Source organism: Phallusia mammillata, chromosome 6 (assembly GCF_965637545.1).
Source record: "Phallusia mammillata chromosome 6, kaPhaMamm4.hap1.1, whole genome shotgun sequence".
Lineage (NCBI taxonomy): Eukaryota > Metazoa > Chordata > Ascidiacea > Phlebobranchia > Ascidiidae > Phallusia > Phallusia mammillata.
This window is the reverse complement of record NC_137257.1, coordinates 4353845-4376287: the sequence shown is the minus strand read 5'-3', so window position 1 is coordinate 4376287 and position 22443 is coordinate 4353845. Positions and strand designations below refer to the sequence as shown.

The following is a 22443-nucleotide window of genomic DNA, read 5'->3' as shown; positions in this document are numbered from 1 at the left end:
GTCATATCAAAATACACAATAAGTCCTATACTTCAGTGTTATGATTATATAGTCTCAAAGTTTTGCAATACTTTTATATATCATTAGTTTAAAGATTGTTAAATTATCTTTTTTTAACGTCGAAAAACTAAATAGCTTTAATATTCTCTGCTAAATTTAGTTAGAATTATTATATTTAAGATAGTATTATGTCCCTTACAATAAAAGTTAAACGAATCATCTTTTATTACCTTAAAGTAAAGCATCTAAAAAAATATTTTATTTTCTAGGTTTTACATGAAGATGCGAAGAAAAAGCTTGACAGCGTTTACCAATACAGGTTCAACGTGCAAAGTCGTCTCTCTGCTCCAGTAAGTATTTATCACTAATGACGTTACAAACTTCATATTATGACATCACGTAACTATGACGTCACTTTCACAGGTGACGACACTCGACCAGCTGAACGGGACGCTTGGACTTCTGGAAGAAATACATGACATGGAGAATAAAATCGACAGTGTTTATCTGCCAATAGAGAACATGTATGACAAACTGAGATCGTATGATCTGCGCCTTGCGAGAGCTGAGTTGCAACAGGTAAGTTATGTTTTGCTACACTCACCTGGTAAACTACCAAAGTCAAACTGGCGCACAACGCTTTTATTTAAATAAAGTCAATATTCAAATATGGGTAGGCTTTTACACATGGAAAGTTTCAGATTTTTTTCTTCGATGGTAATTCAGGAAAATACGAGCACCTTTGCAACTCAAAGTACACAAAGCTATGAAAGCATTTGCCAGATTTCGTTTGAGGTTTAACCTGTAAAAACATATGTTTCTTAGCACAAAAAAGAGAAAAAGCTACACTGATGTATTTACATTTTATTTTTCTGGCATTTTTTCTTACTCTAGAAGTGTGTTATTTCACTTACAAATTTGTTAAGGTGGAGAGTCTTCGCCAAAACTGGGCAGAATTGGTAAAGTTTGCTGACGAGCTCGGCCAAACACTGGTGAAGGAGAGGAGGACTTCGTTCGAACAAGAACTTGACAAGCAACTGAAGACCTTTGTCGTTGAAGTTATCCAATTCCGAAATGCCTTCGATGCTCAAGGTCCAGCTGTGCCTGGTGTGCGGCCAGCAGAGGCAGTACAGAGACTTCATGACTTTCAGAACCGGTAAAATCTAGCTAAGAGGGGAGGCTTTCTCAATCTTTTTATCCAAACGTTCGCTTGTGATGTATTGTACGATGAAGTTCGTACTGAATAATTGTATAATTTACACATTGCCTAGTACCGTCCAATAGGGATGTGCCAAAACTGCAAATGTTCTGTTTGGTCGAGCACCGAGCATCTCAACTTAATGCTCGGTGCTCGGCCAAGCACGCTCGGTGCATTATGACGTCACAAAAAATCCCCTTTCTACGTTTTAGCTCTACAAGGCCTCTTACGTCACCGGCGGTGTTTTATTAAGTTGTACATGCCCATTAAGTACGCGTTTTTCCACCATCTAGTGCATTTGAAAAATCATTCGTTTTTGTTCATAGACACCCTTTCGAACACTAGCTTTGTATGTTAGCAGGGCATGAATATGCAAATTGAACGCTCGGGTCAGTTTGTGCAACTGCTCGGCCGAGCACCGAGCATTAACAACGGCGATGCTCGGTACCGAGTACTCGGGTTCTGGCTCGGCTCGGCCCATCCCTACCGTCCAAGCTGATCATGAAATAGACTTAACTTAACTTAAAATAGACTCAACTTTAAAAAGACTCAACTTAACTTCAAATATACTCAACTCAACTTGAAATAGACTTAACTCAACTTGAAATATCACTGAACTTAAAATAGACTCAACTTAAATAAGATTCAACTCAACTTGAAATAGACTTAACTCAACTTAAAATAGACTCAACTCAAGGCGACTTGTATTCTCAGGTACACCTTGTATGACGCGAAGCGAAAAACCCTGGATTCGGTTCAACGACTTTTCGGGATTCCAGCAAAACCTTTCCTGGAACTGGACAAGACAGGGGAAGAACTGAAACTGCTGGGAATGTTGTATGGATTGTTCCAGAAGTTTATTGCGTTTGATCGAAAGTTTCGTGACACTTTGTGGGAAGGAGTGGACCTCCATGCTGCTACTAGTGAAGTAGGTTATTTTTTAGGCAAAGTTTACACTACAAGTGCTGTGATTTTGAATTTACAACTTATTTGGTCGCATAATTTAGTACCCAAAATAACAGGTATTTCATACAAATCAATTTTTTTGTGAAAATAGAGTGTGAAAATTTCTTTTTCTCTAAAAATTATGATTAGTTTAATTAGTTAATTTTGTTGCGTAATCTCAAAACATATAACTTATCTTATAATCATGATACTGAATACTTTCAGGTGATTTTTATGTTTAAGTAGACTGTTAAAATTTGATGATAATTTAATTCAACTTTATTCTAAAATGACAACAAAAATGTGTGAATTGTAAAACAATATACTTTTTTGTTTACATGTCTGTTTTGTTGCTTTTAACATTTAGGATTTTGTTGCAACAATATTTGTAATCAAGGTGTTTTGACTTGAGATGATCTTTGGAGGTAAAAGCAAACGCTCTAACTGTTTACATAACTGCTGTAGTTCTAGAAACCTAATGTGTATATGTAGGAAAATAAATCTATTCTAATTTGAAATATGAATAATATACCCTTAGAAATTTTGCAAAGATGTAAAAATTAACCCAGTATTTGTGGAAATGAATGTACAGTATATAGTTGTAAATTTATAAAGGAAAGATTTGCAAACTTAATAAAAATCTTTTTTTTTTAGTTTACTGTGTTTTGTGTTACAAAAAATATTTATTTTTGTAAGGGAAAATATAACCAACAGCTATACCTTTCTGCATATTTAAAATTATATGGGTAAAACTCAACTGACATATCATAAACATACAACATGAATGCGTTATTGTAACCACATTTAAAAATTAAAGTGAACTCATTTCCATAAGTTTTGAAGGACTTCCTCCACAGTTAGGAACCACTGCTGTAAACCCATCTACAAAACCTTATTCAAATAGAAAATTTTCACACAAAGGTACAGGAATATTGGGAGGAGTGTTTAAATCTTCCCAGCAAACTGAAGGAATGGGATGCTTACACTGAAATGAAGCAATCTATTAATACATACCTTGATGTACTTCCATTGCTCCACAGACTGGCCAGAAAGGTAAGTTAACTTCTTACCTTTCCTGGTATTGGATTGTAGTCCTTTTCGACAACAAAATTGTAGTAATTGATATAAACTGGACGTGTATTAACAGCAAAGTCTTAAAATTAACAGGATTGCTGCAAAATAATAATCAGTATATTTGCTTTGTCGATAACTTTACCATTTTACAAATTGATCTAACCAGGATTAATTTTAACACCGTATAACGTTAACCCTACTCAGAAAATTCATACCCTTAGGAAGTACAAGTACACCAAGTTAAGAACCCTTGGCTTAATACCTGTTTTTCTTTTATGCAGGGCAAATTTAAAGATATCACCATACCAGTAAGTTCTAAACAATTAAACTTTTTTTATGCCACCTGCTTTTTAGTGCTTACTTTTTAGTGCTTTTCATCCTTACTTATGGGTCGAATTGGTTAGTCTTGTACCGACTGTTTATGTAATTGTTTAGAATGTATCCAAGCATTAAGATAAGTGTCAACATTTTAAAACGATTCTTGGGTCGTAATTAAGCCCTAGTAAAATAATTTTAGTAACAAGAGTGCAGAGTATAGGTGTTAATCGAGTGCCAGTGTCGAGTACTGATTTAGCCTAATTTATTTCTTCATTTTTTGGTCCGTTAATAGTAATGTGTTTTCCTAGATGGCTAATGGCTTGATAAGTAGGACAATTGTACAGTGTATTTTGCCAAATTGGAATAGCAAATAATACGTTTTAACTCTTTTAATATTATGTAACAGTAAATGAATAAACTAAGAAAAGGAGTAGCGTTTTAAAAACAATAACACTCATTTACACTAAACAATAACTACAAAAGCTTATACATGTTTATGTTGGGGTTTATAAACTTGTATGTACGATTTTTAAGTTGCTTTCTTTTGTGTTTAACTTTGAATCGTTGTGAACAGGAAATTCGTAACAGACATTGGTTGCAAGTAATGGGGGTCACCAATAGCAAGTTTCAGCTTGAGGCGAATCTGTTCAAACTAGGTCATCTGCTTGATATTGGGCTGCTCAAGTAAGTGTGCAACTATTCATTCGGCTCAGTTCAATTGGGAGAATGCACCTAAAATTTCTAGTTAGTGAAAAGCACAATATGATACTTTATATTGCTGTTCAATGGTTGAAATTACCACACACTTGAATCTGTGTATTTTTAGGGAAAGCATGTGTTATTGATTTGACACAACTTGGGCCCAAACCCGACATTGTTTAAAGCCCGAGTTAGGTCTGGAACCAGTTTACCGAACATCCAATTTTGGCATGCTTTTATAAAGGTTTGCAAAATGTGTATCAATATACACAGCACATGTACACCTCATGTGCATGTACATTCATGCAAAAAAGAGGGGCAAAAATTTTGACAGATGTATTTTTGTTTAGCTTGTTGTGCTACACATGATATTGTCACACACTCAACTTAGTCTGTGTTTTATTTAGAGGTCATGTATTACTAATATTCGAAAATCTCAAATTGGGCCTAGTTTTCCGAGTAAATGCAGTAAACCTGGGTTAAACTGGCTTCGATTAAACCGGATCTCCACCAAATTTGGACAAAACTCGAGGTAGAAATGAGTTATAATGCGGCAAGGCTTTAACTAATCGACATCAGTCAGTCTGGATCTTTGCCAAATCCGGAAAACATTTTTGGTCCAAGCGAGTCTGGATTAACCGAGGTTTACTGTAATATGGTATGTTTTCATAAAAATCTACAAAATGTACCGATTTTAACAAGAATAAGGCCAAAACCCATCCAAAAATCCTGATCAAACTTTTTCACCATTTAGACACAAGAACGAAATTCGGGACATTGCTATCTCTGCGAGTAAAGAGTTGGAGTTGGAGGTAAAGATGAGAGGAGTAGAGGAAGAATGGACGGAACAGGTCCTCACTTTTGATAACTACAAGAGAAGAGGTCCCGTCCTCCTGGTTAAGGAAGACTCGGAGCGACTCCTTGAGCAACTGGAAGATGCTCAGGCTCTTCTCGCTAACATGTTAACCTCCAAACATATTGGTAAGTTCTTATTGCTTGTTGGTGAACAGTGGCTGTCTAAAATCGTTTGTTTTCATTTTCGGAACTCTTTATGTGTAAATTTGGTAATGTTTCAGAGGAGAAATTTTGCAAGTTGTATTTGTACCTAAGTACACAGCTATTTGTCTTGGTTTTATGCTAAATTTTATCGTGCACATAACTTTAATCCTGGTCCAAGTTAAGCTTTTTCTTTAAGTGGCAAAACGACTGTAAAAATGTACCCCGTTCCTGAAAAATGACTACTAACCCTAATACATTACTGCTTTGTACAGATAATTATTAGAACAGTGTCAAACAAGTGACATAAAGTCGTCGTATCTTTTATTTCTTACAACCGAAATGGGAAAATTGACTAATAGGAGAAAGCATGCTAACTTTACGGCATTCACAAATTATAGGCCCGACAAAGTTAACTCCAGTTGATGGAAAGTCTCTTTTTTATACTGTATATTAAAGGGCAGCGTAAAACCAATAACCATTCTCAGTGCGTCCTATTCGTGAGCAAAGATACCAAGAATGATAAGCTACAGACACTGCACACTGTTTCGACCTTTGAGGTCTTATCGGTGCAGCTGGTGACAAGAGATCGACCGTATTGGCTATAGTAGCCATCCAACGACACTCCAGTTTGTTGGGAGTAACAGGCTAAAAAGTTATGCCTCGCCTATTCTGTGCGATGCCACAACTGGAGACAGAAATACACGATAACATTCACTTTCTTATCTGTACCTCTATCTTTCTAGGACCTTTACGCGAAGAAGCTGCTTCCTGGGCTGAAAAGTTGAAAGGAGTTGGTGAAGTTCTCGATTTGTGGCTGGAAACACAAGATCTCTGGCTTGATCTCGAAGCCGTCTTCTCAGATCACGTCAACGCCAAAGAATTACCTCAGGTCTGTGACGTAACTGAATGGTTTGTGACGTCACTTACATGTCTTTTTCCAAAACAATAGTAAAAGAGTTTTCATGCAAATCAATTTTATATGAGTTTTTTTGGTGGCTTTTTTAATATAAATGATGGGAATGTATTTCGTCTGAGTTATGTTATTCGATTTAGTGATTTGGGATTAGTATAAGAGATTATCTTTGACTTCAGGAAGCAAAGCGCTTTTCGATGGTTGACAAGAGTTACGTGAGACTCGTACGAAGAGCTTTCGACACGAAAAATATTCTTCAATGTTGTTACGGAGGTAAGCGTGAAATTAAATAGGATTTGCAAATTTGTAATGTTCTCAAGCCAACATCACTTTAAACCAGTTGCCCAAAACCTTTGTCCCTATTGTCAGCCATATCGCAAATTCCTCATTTACTTCGAATCACCATTATGTCAAATAAGCTATAAATCAGGAGTTCCCAACCTTTTTTGTTGCTCGTACCCCTTTGTCAGGTCAGAGTATTCTTCGTACCCCCGAAAAAAATGTTATGGAATTTTTCAGATGTATATTGCTAAATGAAATTGCTTTTATAGCTCCAGTAAACGCTTAACCGGTATTCTAAACTTGTAAAAATATTTTACCAAACATTTCATCCAAGAATAAAATTAGGCTATCATATTTAAGTTTTTTTTCTATTTTATACTTCTAGAAAGAGCAGCAGTTTTTTCATAGTTTTACATAACATTTATTAGTCTTAATTCTAGCTAAGCAAAACAAAATGGTAGTGACAGTCCATTTAATATGAAAACAATGCAGTGCCCGTTTCGCCTTGCCTTCCCCTACTTTCGTTAGTTCTAGAGGTGGGTAGTAAACCCTTTGTAGCAGATTTAAAGCAAGAGTACATTGAATGCCCTTTATCTGTGCATTTTTTCCCTAACTTTGTGCTTTGTTGTTTAATGCTAGCAACAAGTAAAAACATCATTTTTATGTAACAATGAGGCTTTTTGCTAAATAACAACAATTGTTTGTAGATAATCATTTTTTTAAAGCGAAGACCGTAATGGCATGATATCATTTAAATCTGTTTGAAAAGCTGATTTTTGGCCTAAGCATCTTCGTACCCCTTGATGTCCAATCTCGTACCCCTAAGGGGTACAAGTACCCCCAGTTGGGAACCCCTGCTATAAATGGTCTAGCAACTGCATTGACATGTCTACTTGATGAGTACTTAGCTTGTAACTTAGAAACCAGGTATCTTTTTGTCAAAAAAATGTGTCATTACAAAATTTCTGGCCAAAAAGCTTTTGACCAATCCATGGCTACCAGTGTACGAATATGTTTTAGTGTACATCTACGAGGCTTTCGGTTGAGTAACCTTGTACTGAAGTATTATCTTTATCTGCAAAAAACTAAATGAAATTGTTTACAGCAAGCTCAATATACAGCCACAGTTTCTAATCAGTGCAAAATATATCACAAAGCACGACATATTCATGTTAACAGTTATGCCCATTAAGCATTTTAGTTCATTCAGAATTTTTTATTCAAGGGGAAGTACCGAAAGGGGTCGTTTTACGCCACATGCAGGAAGAATTGGAAATTTGCTTCAAATGCTTGACCCAGTATCTGGACAAGAAGCGTTCTGTTTGTCCAAGATTTTACTTTCTCACTGACCCTTCGCTTCTGGCACTTCTCTCACGACCCAATGAACTTGACTCGATCCGACCCCATTTGAGGTAAAAAAAAGTGTAAACTTTAAAGTTGTGTTTAGTATTGGGTGGTATTGGGATTTTTTGAAGTATTGATTAACTAGAGTCAAATATTTATTACTTTTTTTGTCTTAATATTTTTTTACCTCTTGCTTATTTTTTTTACTCCTTGCTTTTATCACCCCCCCTTGGTATGTTTGTTATGTATATTCTGTTGTTTATTTGTTTATATATAGCTTTTGCTCCCACTTCTGAATAGGAATACATAGTGAGTTTGGTAGACAAAGATGTAAATTCAGTAATGGCAAAAAACACACACATAAAAGACGAATGTGACTTAAATAATGGATACACTTTGCTATTGTTTGTTGAGTTTTGTACACATATCTTTTGATTTTTTTGATTAAAGGCGGTAAAAAGGTAGTAAATTACTGAGCAATAGTATACAAGGCAGTAGCCCCATCTAAAACACGATAACGGTACATAACTCACTTCACATTATAGTGTCTGAAATATTTTTACCAATCTGTTTTCATAGATCGGTGTTCAGCAGTATTTCGGACATTCGCATTGAAAAGTCGAGTGCGTGGTCAGATACGGTCAGCTCGATGAAATCAACCCAGAATACTCCAACTCCAGTTCCTCCAGACAGAAAGTTCATCTTATCTGACGACCCCTATCAAAAATCATCAAGCGTTCGTTTTAGATCGGTAATATAAAGAAAAAAATTTGCTCAAGTTATGAAGCGTTTCATTTTGAAAAAAAATCTTACAAAAACAGAAAAGTTTCACGTTTTTAGACTGTTTTAGCGTGTCAAACTGCAAATCATAAAGGTGTTTCAGACGTATTTTTTATGCCTATTGTGGAAATTAGTTTATGCCTATTATGGAAATTAAACACTGGAGCGGATATATTGTTTCAATGATTTTAATTTTTTTCTAAAATCAGTCGTATCGTTACTGTATCAACGCCTGAAACTGGATAAGTCGTTTAGAAAAGTCAGTTTTTGTCTCATATTACTGCTTATATTTAATAACTTTAATTCGCTAAGATGCCTATGTATACGTCTGCATGATGTATTCTATATACACCAGTTCCTTGGCAATTATGTTTGTTATTAAATTACTTTTCAAGTCCTTGTATAGTGTTCCTAAGTTTGGGATTCAGTGTGCAATAAATTGAGTTAACCTGGAATCTTATGTACCCAGTAATTTGGTCAAATGTTGTGGTCTTTCAATCATGGCAATTTACCTAGGGTTTGAAGTCGACCGACAGTCCACACTATTCAACCAGCATCGCTGACGAAGTAAATGACGTTTACCAGGCCACCGCTGTCATGGCAACCGACAAGGAGTACTTGATCCTTGACGAAGAGGTCAGTCTTGTCACGTGACTTATCTAAACTGTGAACTATTATCTATTAAAGATTATATGAAATGAAATGAAGATTTGTCCAGCAAAATTGGATTTCAGAAATAATCTTTTTGCATCAACTGTTTTCGGACTAGAAAGAAATTAGAATAACAAAATTGGCATTTCCTGGAAAAAATCATTTTGTGCCTGGGTTAGGATCAGTGGTGGGATTCAGCCGGTTCGCACCGATTCTACAGAACCGTCTCACGAAATTTTATGAGATCAGCGAATCGGTTAGAATTACTGGTTACTGTCAATGGACTTTTTGTAACAGAACCGGCTGAAATTTGAATCCCACCACTGGTTAGGATCGCTAACTGCAATTTTTTTTTGTCGAATATTTAAATTTCGTTTTAGGCTTCTGCGTTCTTATGTAGTGTATGATTCCGTTTTTTCCCATCCTACAAATCTTGAATGTCCTGCGATGTGTTTAACAGTTGTATAACATCGTTTTACTACAGTAATATTGTAACCACAATTTTCAGGTGAGTTTGTACGAAGGAGTAGAATTATGGCTTCAAAATCTCCAAGACACAGTTGAACGCACTCTGCACTCTTACATATGTAAAGTGGTGGAAGATATTGACAACAATGCTCCCATTGAAGAACTGGCATACAGGTCAGCAGATAAATTTAAACAAACTGTCAGGTTTTAAAACGGTTGAGTTCAGATTATCGCAATGCTGAAGGTTAGTTTTGGTTCAACTTTGTTTGTCTTCACAGGTACCCAGGCCAGGTGACCCGTTTGGGTCTGTTACATTACTGGACGAAGGAGTGTGAAAATGCGATCGGTGAATTGAAATGGGATCGAAAGTCTGTTCAGAACACAAGCAAGAAGTTTGCCAATGTCGTAAGCAGGTCAGTTGTAATTAAATACTTGTTTCTTTGTTTAAAATCACTTTGTGAAGCATTACGGCCGATTTAAACCTAGTTTAGGGGAATGTTTTTACGCTAAATATTATGATGCTTGATACCTTTGTGGTGTTTGATTTATTTTTAAGTTTTTTGCTAAAACTTGTTGTTTAGAGCAGGGCGGACCATTTTAGAACTAAAAGTTTATCGCAGACCGGCCTTAAAAATAACAAATGTTCAATAGTTAAAAAATTCTTACACTCATGTAAGTTATTACAATTTTGATTCAATGAGGGAGTAACGAGCTTCTCACGGACTGGCAGAGACCAGAGGTGTGCAACCAGATGGGCCAAATACATTTAAATGAATATGTGGCCGGTTGCATTTTCATGTAACACAGGTTGTCTTTACTTTGCTGCGTACCAAACACGCTTATATTGAATTAACATTTAGCAGTAAAACTCGCAAGTGATTCTAGTCCGCATTTAGCCTATGGACCGCAGGTTGGCCGGGCTAGAATTAGTATAAAGTTCTCAAAAAAACTGGTGTACCCCTGGTTTAGAGCATTGTTTTAACGTTCGTTACAAAGTAGCTTACCATGTTTCAGCAAACTTTTTTTTTGTTAACTTTGAAATAACTATTTGGGTTTAGTATATGTTTGTGAAACATTTCACTAGTTAACATATGCAACAGCATCTGGACCGTAGCATTAGTATATTTACTGGTTTCTTTGTAAGACACAGATTACCTTTCAACTTATTACGAACGTGTGGTAAGTACAGCACAAACAAGCGCACAGGCATAATTATGTTCAAAGCAATAAGTATTGTGTGGCATGCATACACCTTAAAATGCAGGCAACATTTGTCCATGCATTTCGTACTCTTTTAAATTGCTGCTCGCATAAAAAACAACGACAGTATTAAAACTTTTCCTATATTCAACCTTTTTTCAAAAATTCTTCATTTAATTACACCAGTATAATTTGCATGAGTCCGTTTAAGTCACATTGTGCATCAAAACTGCCCACTTGAATCATTGTGGTAGCGTTACAACGCAGTCGCTTCTGATTGGCCCGTTTGAATTTAGACTTCCCGCCGTGCTGAACAGAAGCACGTGGAAAGGCATCGAGGAGCCAGTTCTGCCAATTCACAAGCTTCGGTTGGAAAACATGATCATGTATTGCGTGTATCTGCGGGATTGCATGGATGGAATGACTGCTAGGAAGATACGAGAAACAAGTATGTTTGTTTGAAGGTGGTAGTAAGTATTTTTAGTTTCAGGTGTTTAAAATAATGTTATTAAACATTACTTTGGACCCCACTGTATTTACAACTTTTGTTTTTTGGTTATCATAAACACCCTAGATTCAATAAGCAAGATTAAATAGACAAGCAATCGTACAATTTCAAAACGTCTATGCTTTTCTAGAACGTGAGTATTGGTTTAAATTAAATCCTTTTTCATTTCAGCTGACTTTGAGTGGAAAAGGAGTGTGAGATTTTACAGTAGCCCATCGGGGGGAGTCCCCCAACACAACTTGCATATTTTGGACGCGAGTTACAAATATGGAATGGAGTTTCTCGGTGTGACGTCAAACTTTGTGATGACACCAGCCACTGAGAAAGCCTTCGTTTCTATGTCGATTGGTCTGCAGGAAGCTAAGGTATGGCATCAAAAAAATACATCGCCGAAAAAAAGACATAAAAGACGTCTGCGAGTCCTTTTTCAAATTAGTTTTTTTGCTTATGCAGGGATCAGCTATCATCGGCGGGACTTGTACGGGAAAGACTGAAACCATTCAGGGTCTGGCTGCCCTGCTCGGAAAATACCTATGTCTCATCCACTGTAGTGAATCGACAGAGATCTCATCCTTGGCAAGAGTATTGCAGGCAAGAATTGCGCGTCTATAGATTTAGCGTGATTTGTGGCTTGACTTTAGTTAGTATGAATAAATTCATAACGGGGATCAGCCCTGAAGCGTTCATGGTGACTAGAGATCAGCGCACACTTATATATACATCTAAGTATGCCAGGCCCATTAAAGGTGTTATACCGAATCAGCCGGTGACCAAGCAGTCCCGGAAAGCCGTGGGTTCGTAGGCGAGGTTTTTCCAGTATACGTCTTGCCATATGGGAGTGCTTGGTGACCGGCTGATTAGGTATAACACCTTCAATGAATCTAGCGTACTATGATTCACGTGATTTTAAGTCTGTTAACATCAACTGTAATATTTATTGCTGTTATCTTTAAATTTTTTTTCGATAGTTTCGATCCACGAGGTCTCATAATCGCAGCTAATGACAAGAGGTTGACCGTATGAGCTAATGTAGCCCCCGTACGGCGCATTTTGCGTCCCAAACAGTTGCTTGGCCATTGTAAACCAGATCTTTTGTGGTTTATCTTATGTGGGTATAACTAGTTGTGGCACAGAACAGGTTTGGTGAGGCATATATTTTCAGTGTGTTACTTCCAACAAATTGGAGTGCCGTAAGATGGCTGCACTAGCTTATAAAACGTCTAGTTACCAACTGCACAGATCTTGTCGGTCAACAGAAACATGTTCTCAAACAAGGTTAAGGGTTAATTACACTCACGGAGGGCACAGGATACGTTGTCAAAGCTAGGTTTGTAAAGACCAATTTATGAAAAAAACGTTTCAGTATGATTAAGATTGTTTCTTGATTAACATTTTCACAACCATGCCATAGGCGTGTAAAACTAGAAGTCAATTTTACAGCAGAGCAGTACGAAAAAATTACATGAAACTTCTTTACAGGGTTGTCCGCAACATTTGCCACATGTTTTCAAGATGTTTTTGTTTTTCAACAGGGTTTGGCAACCGACGGTTCATGGGGTTGTTTTGACGACGTCCATCTGTTATCGAACAATGGATTAAGCGTTGTTCTCGAATTTACAGCAGCACTGTGCTCATCACTTAAGTCAAAGACTGAGGTAATATTTGAGTTTTGTCCCAAATGGAACCAAATTTTATAAAGTATGTTTCGAAAACTTTTTCAAGGTTAAAGAACGCTGTAAAACTTATTTTAAAGCCATTTTTACCATCAAAAAATTAAATCCAAGGTCCTTAAATCGGAAATGATCTTCAAAAACGAATTTTACATCGATGTAAATGCAAATATTTACGTGGGAGTTTAAAAATTAAAACGATTGCATTGTGTGTCTATAATCTCAATTCATTACCTCATAATGCTATCTGGTAAAGTTTAACTTTTTGAAACGTAGGCCGGTTTGGTAAAACAACAACTAACTATTGAACTATTATATGATTACGCTCTCAAGTATATTTTGTTTTGTATTATTCTTGACAGGATCAAGCTTTTGTGACAAGTTTAGGTGACGAGGGTCAGATGATATCAGTTCATCGTGATCTCGGTTTGTTTCTCACTTTTAACGAAACCTCTTTGCCCAAAGCTAAACTTTCAACCGCTTTCAGGTTAGTTTAACTTTTGTAGGTTTAGTGTCTTTCTGTTTCAAAACATACTGGGTCACTTTTCCATGTGTTAGTTCAATAATTTAGATTTTAGAAAGTACGAACGTAGGATCTCATGAGCCGCCTACAAACTTTGTTCGTTGCTATTTGTCATATTTAATTATTGCAGCTTGCATGGTTTCTAGAGCTTAAATGCGTTCATAGTAAATTATTGCAATCATGTAAACTTGTTTTGACGTCATAGAAACTCAAAAAGTACTTTTCAAACTCCAATTTACCACAAACAACTCTAAAATCTAAAGTTTGATAACGTTTAGACCCCTTGCTTAGTATACATATTAAACATTGGTTCCAACTTTTCAACATTTTCCTGAACTAATTTACCTTTTCATTTTTATTACATGACTAATGTTTTTATGTTATGTTATGTTTGTATGTTGTCTATATATTTTGTAATTTCTATACTATTCAGGATACAAGTGTACCATCGGTGTAATCTAATTTGTCTTTTCTAAGCTTAAGTTTGGTCACTCTGTTTGAATAAGGATTAAATTTATAATCGATGTAACTTTTTTGTAGATCATTCTACCGCACAACGCACCTCATCAAACCTGATTTAAGCGCAATTCTGAAAGCTCATTGCACCGCGCTTGCATTACGGGCTCCCAGGCTACTTGCCGATCGTCTGAAAACTTTATTAGAACTAGCTCAACAACAGCTGCCTCCCGAGCGCCACCATTTGACCAACCTTCCTTCGGTGTTGATTGCTTTGAACCTTGCAGCACAGAAAAGAAGGTCCAAGGTATGGTTTAATCAGAGGTGCAAATTTTACCCGCTATAACAGACTTCTATATTATAATAACATTTAGTCTAGCACAGTGGTGCACCTTTTTATCATCGTTAACCATGAGTAAAACCAAAACAGTTTCATTTACGTCCCTTTAAAGAGGAAATCACCGGCTGTGACTCCACAGTAGGATGATGTCACAGGACAAAAATTTAAAGGGTAATAACCGCCCGAAAAATATAAATTTGTCCTTTTTGCCCCATGGGATAACTGCTCACAAGTTAGCTGCTAAACCATTGTCTCTTAACTTGTGTCTTAACTTGTAAACTTTAGCAGCTCGCCTACCTAGTCCGTATTGTGTCTTCTTAGACCAGTTTTAGAAGCTAAATATTTAAAAAGAAAGTTTTTGTGAATGAATGACCGCCGGTTAAGATATTTTGTTACACACGCTCGGCCGCATAAATTTGATTGCTGTAGCATTTTTCCTTTTTTATTCTTGTAGCAATTTTTCTTTTTTGTTGTTATTGTAGCATTTTTTTGTAAGTGGCATTCGACTGAAAGTTTTGTGTTTTAAAACAGGAGGAACGAAATGATTCTAGAACCGACCAATCGCGCGGTGCAGATGAACTGAAATTGTCAAGGTCGAATAGCCAAACATCTGTGAGGTGGGTGGAATTACAAAAATTAATGAAAAGTTAATGAAAATAGATAGAAACACCTATTTCGTTGCTTTCTGAATAAAGACTAAAAAATTTATATTTTAAATAAGTTGTCTTGAACCAACGCTAGGAATTTGATTTCCTATGAACAAATTTGTTTGCTTGCAGACAACCGCTTCTTCAAGTAAGTCCGTCACCAACTGTCGCACGAACCACTGGAGCTGATAAACTTATCAAGAAAACTTCATCAAGTCCAAACACACTGACAAGCCAAGCTAAAATCGACCACGGCTTCGTTGCACAGGTACCAAGTTGGTCACTACTGTTTTCTCTGCAGAAGTTGTCTTTGGTGCATGATGTTATAATATACAAATTGTTCGCCCGCAAGGTCACCATCTCATATATAAAAATTTATTTAATACGTGGTATTCCTGAAATACGAAAGGAATTCTTGAGGCTATCTGAATGTTTGACTTTTGCTTGTTTGAAACAGAATTTTTGTTAATTCTTGCGAAAAAAGTTAAAAATGATCATTTAGGTTGTGTAAAATTTGACTCATAAGTGTTAATTAACAAAAAGGTATGTTTTATCAAAAATGTTCTTGACGTCATCTTTTGGAAAACACCAAATATTTTTATAACATTATACTAAAACAATGTCCACATGCCCTTAATAACATTAAAACAACTTTAAATAATCGGTTTCTGTTTTTAATGGCATTCCACAGTATCCCTACAGAAAATCAAAAACCATTCTACTATCTGACTTAGCACCTGCTCGCACCAAACAATTGTTTATGAGTCTTTTTGAAATTTGTTTATTTTATCCTCTACCGCAGGCACTTCTTGAGACAATTTCACCGGGACTCGTCGCTCCGGATAGTTTGGTTTTCAACAACATAGTTCGTGATGTATTCAGTGGCATCCAATTTGTGCGAGATGTTCTCACATCAATGAGTGGGGCTTCCCCGAACGGTAGTTCCCAACTTCAATCTCAGGCGGCCAAGAACCACGACATGGAAACAGCTATAACCCAGGTATTTAAGTTTTTATTTTACAATTCAGCGGTTCTCAAACTGTGGTCCGCGGTCCTTTAGGGGTCCGTGAGGCAATTTTGGGGTGACCGCGAAAAGTTTTGAAGTACTTCTGTAATCTTATTTGGCGTTGGTTTATACCACTGAAACAGTTTAAATCAAAGTAAAATTAAGAATCGACTGTCTCTAACGCTAAACAATAGCCTTTTTTTACATGACAACTAAGAAAAGTGCAATTATTCGCGCACAATCGTAATTATCTGTGATGTCACAAGCTGTTTTTGGATCATTGTTATGCGAAATTTTGCTTTTTCCAAAAAATACACGACTAATTAATTCTTACGTTTTAATAGTTTGTGACGTCATAATCAGCCGATAATGTTTTTTGGAGCCATTAACAGTTTTTGTGATATTTCTTCAGTCTGTGTTGATTTTCTAACGCCTAATTTGTTTCTCAGGTTGCACAAGAAAGGGGCCTTGTTGCCCATGGTAACTGGGTAAGCAAGGTTTTGCAGCTCCACCAGATGGCGCAGCTGAGACAGGGCGTGGTCGTGGCTGGGCCGGCAGGAACAGGAAAATCAAGTTTAATTTCTGTGTTAGTCGACGCGTTATGCCTGCTTCCTCACAATCACGGTTCAGGTTTGTGGAACAAATGTGAACACAGTAAACTTTGGTTAATCCGAACCCGTTTGGACCAAAACAATTTTCCGGATTAGGCGAAGATTAATCGATGTCGGTTAGTTGAGTTTTATACCACATAACAAATCATTTGTACCTATCACTTGACCATTGGTGCTCATTGCGTTTTTACCACCGCCCTTTTTGCCTTATAACAACTTTGTGTTTTCAATTTGTGTCATTACCCTGATGAAGGTGTCTCGTATGGGACATCGAAACGTCGGCATATTATAATAAAGACTGCGGGAAGAGCTTAAAATTGGTTGATTTGCACATCGAGTTTTGTCCGAATTAGGCGAAGATCCGGGTTACCCGAATCCGGTTTAACCGAGGTTTACTGTATTAATTGTTTTTTTTTTACTTGTTGGAAACTAACATAATGCCTTTTGTAAAAAACCTAAAGACATATAAAGGCAAATAAGTTTAATTAAAGCATAAAAATACACGAAAAACGTATTAACTAATTGTGTTTATGACGTCACAGGGAGAGCATCGAGTCCTGCATTGTCGAGTCATAAACTCCAGCGTCTCAACCCGATGACGGTTGATGACGTGTCACTCATGTTTGGATCTGTCAATCATTCAAACGAGTGGGTGGATGGAATACTTACTCATGCGTGGCGAAAAGCGAACAGGGTACGAAAAGGTTTTGGCTGTTGTACCTTAAAGTTGTGGTTGCGCAAAAACCGTGCCTTAAAGTGAAGTATTTATTCCAAATACATCTGAAATGTACAAGTGGAAAGAGTAAATTGAGTAGGTAACTACACTTTTTATTCTATGCCCAAGTCAAAAGTCGAGTAACTAACCCCTTCGAGTCGTAGCCGCGTCCAAGTTTTTGTACTCGGTAACAAAGATTAACTTTTTGGCAATGAGATTTTTTGAGAAAAAAAACTCTTTTTTCTCGAAACATTTAGGTTTTTCAACTGATGAAAGTAGCTCTTTCGAAACCGACATTTCTTTCTTTTTTTAAGCGCCAAAGTGACTCAATTTTTTGTAATAACTTTTTTGTAATGACTATAAACCGAATTTGGTCATTACAAAACTTGGAGTGAAAATGACGAATGTAACGGCCTAAATAGACGTAAAAGGCGGCCTGCTTTATTATTCAAACGTTTCAGCAAATGCTTATGCCATCATCACTGATATGAGGGGCCACCCCCTTTTAGTGCTATTGTGTCCCTATGTTTTCTTTCACCAAGCGAAATAAACTCAACCCAACATGAAAGCCAACAACTAAAACCATATTACTATTAAAATAAATTCCTCCCCTCAAGTTTCCAAATTCTTTCCTTAGGAGTGTATAGTATTGACAATAAAAAGATGCACTTTCATTGCAAAAAAACTTTACAGAACCAAAGCACCACTTGGTTATGCTTGGATGGGCCGCTGGTCACGTGCTGGGCTGACAGGCTCAACAGTGTGTTGGATGGCCACAAGGTGCTGCCCTTGAGCAACGGGGAACGTTTGTTGTTGACCAACAATATGAGACTGGTGTTCGAGACCACCGAACTTAAGAGTGCTTCACCGTCTTTGCTGTCAAGGACTGTAAGTTGTGAAAATGTTTCGTTATTTTTTATTGTTGTTCTGTGTTGAAAAAAGGTTCCAAGACACAGAACAAATCAGTTTATAGAGCTCTTTGGCAATTGCATTTTTGTGTTGACTTTTCGACGTCTCATACAACCTGCCTTCATCAGGGTAAATAACACTGAATGCGACTAGTACAGTGCATGATAACAAAGGAAAAAAATTAAACGCAAGCACGTCACAACGCAACGAAAACACTGTGCGATAACGAATGATTGGACTTTTAATCTTTAAGCAAGTGCCTAAAAGTACGTCTGTTTTGATGTTCATTGTGTTGCCCAGTTGGTGAATATTCCATGACTCGTATAGGCTAGAAGAACTTTCATTACATGACTAATGTAGGCTAGGAAGTGGCATATGGTAAGGCATAGGCTAGAAAATTTGTCGTGGGTTCGAATCCCACCACAGTCTAGATTTGTCTTCCATGTGCCTTGACGTATATGGAAATGCTTAAGTGTACGGTTTGCAATAGGCTTGAGGTTCAACGATTCTGATTAATATTGTATCTTTTGTATAACTGTATCTTTTTCAGGGGCTTGTGTATGTTGACAAACACGTGTTGGGATGGCGCCCTCTGGCGAAAGCATGGCTTGACACAAGAACGAAGGATGAAGTGAATGTTCTGCAGAAATCATTCAACAAAACGCTGGACCCAGTATCTGCATTTGTCTTTCAAGAATCAAGGTATGTTGCATGTGTTCGTATTTAACTGCATATTAACATGTGATGTAGATGATGGGTTATGACTATAGCAATTGATAAAACACTCAAAACCATGTTTTTTGTTATTGTAAAGATGTTTAAAGGAATATTTCAGGATTAGCTACTTTCAAGTCCGTATTTTTGTGTTTGGCTTGGCTGTTTTGCTTTTTTAAATACAAATTCGTCTTTCTCAGTTTCTTCAACCGAAACGTCTGTTTTGGTATTTATTTTGAAAGATTCTATCGTAGATAACTTCTACTTGCTGTAATATGTAATATTTTTGATAATAATGCTTAATTTGCCAAGTAAAACACAATAACTTAAACCCCAAATTGCTGTAAGTTTGGAAGTTAAACCCTTTGCTAAAACAAAATCACTTCTAGTTAAAAAAAAATACACATTTTATTGTCTAGGTGTCATTGGTTCCTTATTCGAATAGAATCGTCTTGTTAACACCAAATTTGCAATTAATGTGTTAATCTTTATACCCATGTTAATAGGATGAAAATCCCAGTAACAGAAGTTGGACTCTTTTCGACTTGTCTTACACTGCTTGGTGAAATGTTAAATGAACATCAGCAACATATTGGAGGAGACCTTCATATTGAACGTCTGTTTCTTTTCTGCTTGGTGTGGGCTTATGGTGGCTTGTTAGAGGGAACGGCGGTCAAAGGATTCAGCGACTTGCTTAAGACCCTTTCATCAGCGTAAGTATCTTCACTGGCATATTTTACCAAGAGAATGACATCTATAACATTTGGTTGTAAAACTACGCGTCGCGACGCTCTGGTACGCCATTTGAATTTTGGGGACTGTCCAGCAACATTTGCGAATCTCCTTTAATCATTTCTTCAATTTTATTCATGCATTTAAATGAATTATGCGATTAACCGAACGAGTTTTTTAGCAATTGCCAACGGTTCAAGAACCACTGTTTTGAACAATAAACTTACAAAGGAATTTTTAAACATTCGCTGAATGGAACAAGATGGTTATAACACTATAGTATGTACGCCAGTTTGGCTCATGTAGTAGAGCCCTGTGATTTACCCTGTAGTCCCACCATTTACCCCAGTACTACCCTAAAGTACATTTGAACATTAATAATCAAATATGTCAAGTCTTTGTTGATGTCGCCTTAATACGACGTTACAAAAGTTTTACACATTTGTTGGGCTTTTGCACATAGGTAAATATTTTTATCGATAGTTTGCCAAAACAGCTTTTGAAACCACACTATAGCTATTTCCAGTTTCTTATACAAATTTTAAATTTTTAACTGCCCTACACTTTATAGCATCTTAAAAGTGTAGAAACGACTTTTTTTAAAGAAATCTAACACAGCCAGTCATTTTATTCTTTTTGCGTCACCAGATTGCCTGATTACGACCACGAGATCTCTGTGTTCGATTATTACGTTGACGAGTCCGGTGAATGGGACGGTTGGGCCGCCAGGGTCCCAGAGGCCACTTATACCGGGACAACCGATATACTAGGCGAGGTGGGTTGTTTCTATGGGCTGCCTAGCAACCGATAACTAATCGGGTCCCAAGACTACTTTGCAACAGTGACGTAACTATAATGACGTCACACTATTATAATATAATGTTTGCTACAGGAAACGTGGATACAAATACATTACGTACTTTAGTGAATGACGTAACGGTAATGACGTCAAATAGCTGTTTGTCGTTGCCTAGTTACCGGTAACTAATTAAAAGTAAAATCTACTTCTAGAAATATGCAACATTGCAACTTAGAGGTAATGATTATTACGTCACACAGGTGTTTGTTGACACGGTGGACACGATTCGAGTTCGAAGTTTGCTTGAATTCACTCACACCGCGAGAAAACATACACTGATCATAGGGGAAAGTGGAATCGGCAAAACTGCACTGATAAATGATTTTCTGGATACTCAAGGTAAATATCAAATACATCAAACTGTATATTAACGTGCACAATAGCGTTGCTCTTAACATATAATAACAGTAGCGATTAGAATTTGTGTATTTTAAACAAGCATGAACTAGGTAATATATTTATGAACCGTGTAAAAGCGTGTGGAAGACTGTTTCGTTGTTGTAAAATATATGTGTATGAGAGAAAGGCATATTATGTTGTAGCTTTTGATTTTTAATGTTTACTCTTCCTATTGTAAATTTCAATTGCTTCATATTTGTCAGCTCAGAATTATCCATTAAACCTTGGCATGAAATGCAATTCAAATAAAAATTAGGGATACAATTTTTTGTATTTGTTAAAATTACTCCCACATCAAGATATTTTAAACATTATTAGCCTGCATTGCTTTTTTGCAGACAAGCAGTCCAGTATATTGCGCCGCCTAGTGTTCAGTCATTCGTCGACATCTTCGCAACTGCACAGTTTCATCCACCACAACATTCAACACCGACAGGGTTTCGTCTACGGAGCCAAAGATGGAAAGTACCTAGAGGTAAATCCCGCTAAAAACTTTTCGATTGCCACAGTATACTGACCTTTGCCTAGAACAGTGGTGGGATTCAGCCGGTTCGCACCGGTTCTGTAGAACTGTCTCACGAAATTTTATGAGATCAGCGAACCGGTTAGCATTCTTGGTTACTGTCAATGGACTTTTTGTAACAGAACCGGCTGACAAAAAATTTGAATCCCACCGCTGGCCTAGAAGCATATTTTTAATTACTGTGACGTCACAGGCATTCATTGATGACGTCAACTTGCCGTCACGTGACCCGCACGGCGTGCAACGTTGCAACGAGCTTCTGCGCACTCTAATGGACGACCACTCGATCTGTAACCTGACTAAACCTTTTGAATGGCGAACCGTGGAAGGACTGGAAGTAAGTCGGGAATTCACCGGGTAAACTCCCTTAGGTTAATTTACAAAAAACAAATATCTAATTTTTTACAGGTTTTAGCCACAATGTCGACGGGGTCAGCCGAGTTCAATTTGGATTCTCGTCTGTTACGCCACTTTGCGGTGTTGCGCTTGCGGGCGCCCTCCAGTAGCGATTTGAGGAGTGTGGTTTATTCAGTTCTGGAGGCAAATTTATCGGATAAGCCTCTGAACCAAGAACTTCATGAAGCAATTGCCACTGCATCAAGCAAACTTATTGAACTTGTGAAAGATGTTCTGCGTCCATGGTGGGTTGGATCAAAGAGTTTGGTATAAACATGTATAGTTTAATTTCTATAACTTTGTATAGATTAGTTGTAGCATGACACCTGTCAATGATTGGGGAAAAATTATGGAATGTATTTTGGAAAATGCTAAATACTTTAACAGGAAGTTTCTAATCATGTTAAATTTCATTATTTGAACGTTGTACCGAATCTAAATACATCAATAGCATATCTTTGCAAGGAAACGTTGGCTGAATATATGTAGTCTGCAGTGGGATTCGGACCCACGACAGGTGCTCTATTGTAAAAGTTTAATTCTCACTTTCAGTTCTTACTCACG

General features: G+C 37.0%; 1 protein-coding gene across 1 annotated transcript in view; it reads left to right on the top strand.

The window, feature by feature from the left end:
- Positions 1–22443, top strand: part of LOC145232214 (dynein axonemal heavy chain 5-like) — a 67713-nt gene that overhangs the window by 18961 nt on the left and 26309 nt on the right. Inside the window, exons 30-63 of the mRNA XM_080096757.1 lie at positions 270–350; positions 424–579; positions 927–1156; positions 1913–2126; positions 3065–3196; positions 3499–3525; positions 4110–4219; positions 4989–5215; positions 5977–6122; positions 6326–6419; positions 7654–7840; positions 8352–8523; positions 9069–9188; positions 9712–9845; positions 9950–10084; positions 11168–11319; positions 11551–11744; positions 11833–11970; positions 12912–13034; positions 13412–13536; positions 14113–14335; positions 14900–14985; positions 15148–15283; positions 15818–16015; positions 16471–16651; positions 17175–17326; positions 18041–18235; positions 18807–18958; positions 19477–19683; positions 20351–20477; positions 20762–20900; positions 21299–21435; positions 21677–21820; positions 21892–22124. Of these exons, the coding sequence (XP_079952883.1) occupies positions 270–350; positions 424–579; positions 927–1156; positions 1913–2126; positions 3065–3196; positions 3499–3525; positions 4110–4219; positions 4989–5215; positions 5977–6122; positions 6326–6419; positions 7654–7840; positions 8352–8523; positions 9069–9188; positions 9712–9845; positions 9950–10084; positions 11168–11319; positions 11551–11744; positions 11833–11970; positions 12912–13034; positions 13412–13536; positions 14113–14335; positions 14900–14985; positions 15148–15283; positions 15818–16015; positions 16471–16651; positions 17175–17326; positions 18041–18235; positions 18807–18958; positions 19477–19683; positions 20351–20477; positions 20762–20900; positions 21299–21435; positions 21677–21820; positions 21892–22124 (5207 nt within the window). The remainder of the gene's footprint in view (positions 1–269; positions 351–423; positions 580–926; positions 1157–1912; positions 2127–3064; positions 3197–3498; positions 3526–4109; positions 4220–4988; positions 5216–5976; positions 6123–6325; positions 6420–7653; positions 7841–8351; positions 8524–9068; positions 9189–9711; positions 9846–9949; positions 10085–11167; positions 11320–11550; positions 11745–11832; positions 11971–12911; positions 13035–13411; positions 13537–14112; positions 14336–14899; positions 14986–15147; positions 15284–15817; positions 16016–16470; positions 16652–17174; positions 17327–18040; positions 18236–18806; positions 18959–19476; positions 19684–20350; positions 20478–20761; positions 20901–21298; positions 21436–21676; positions 21821–21891; positions 22125–22443) is intronic.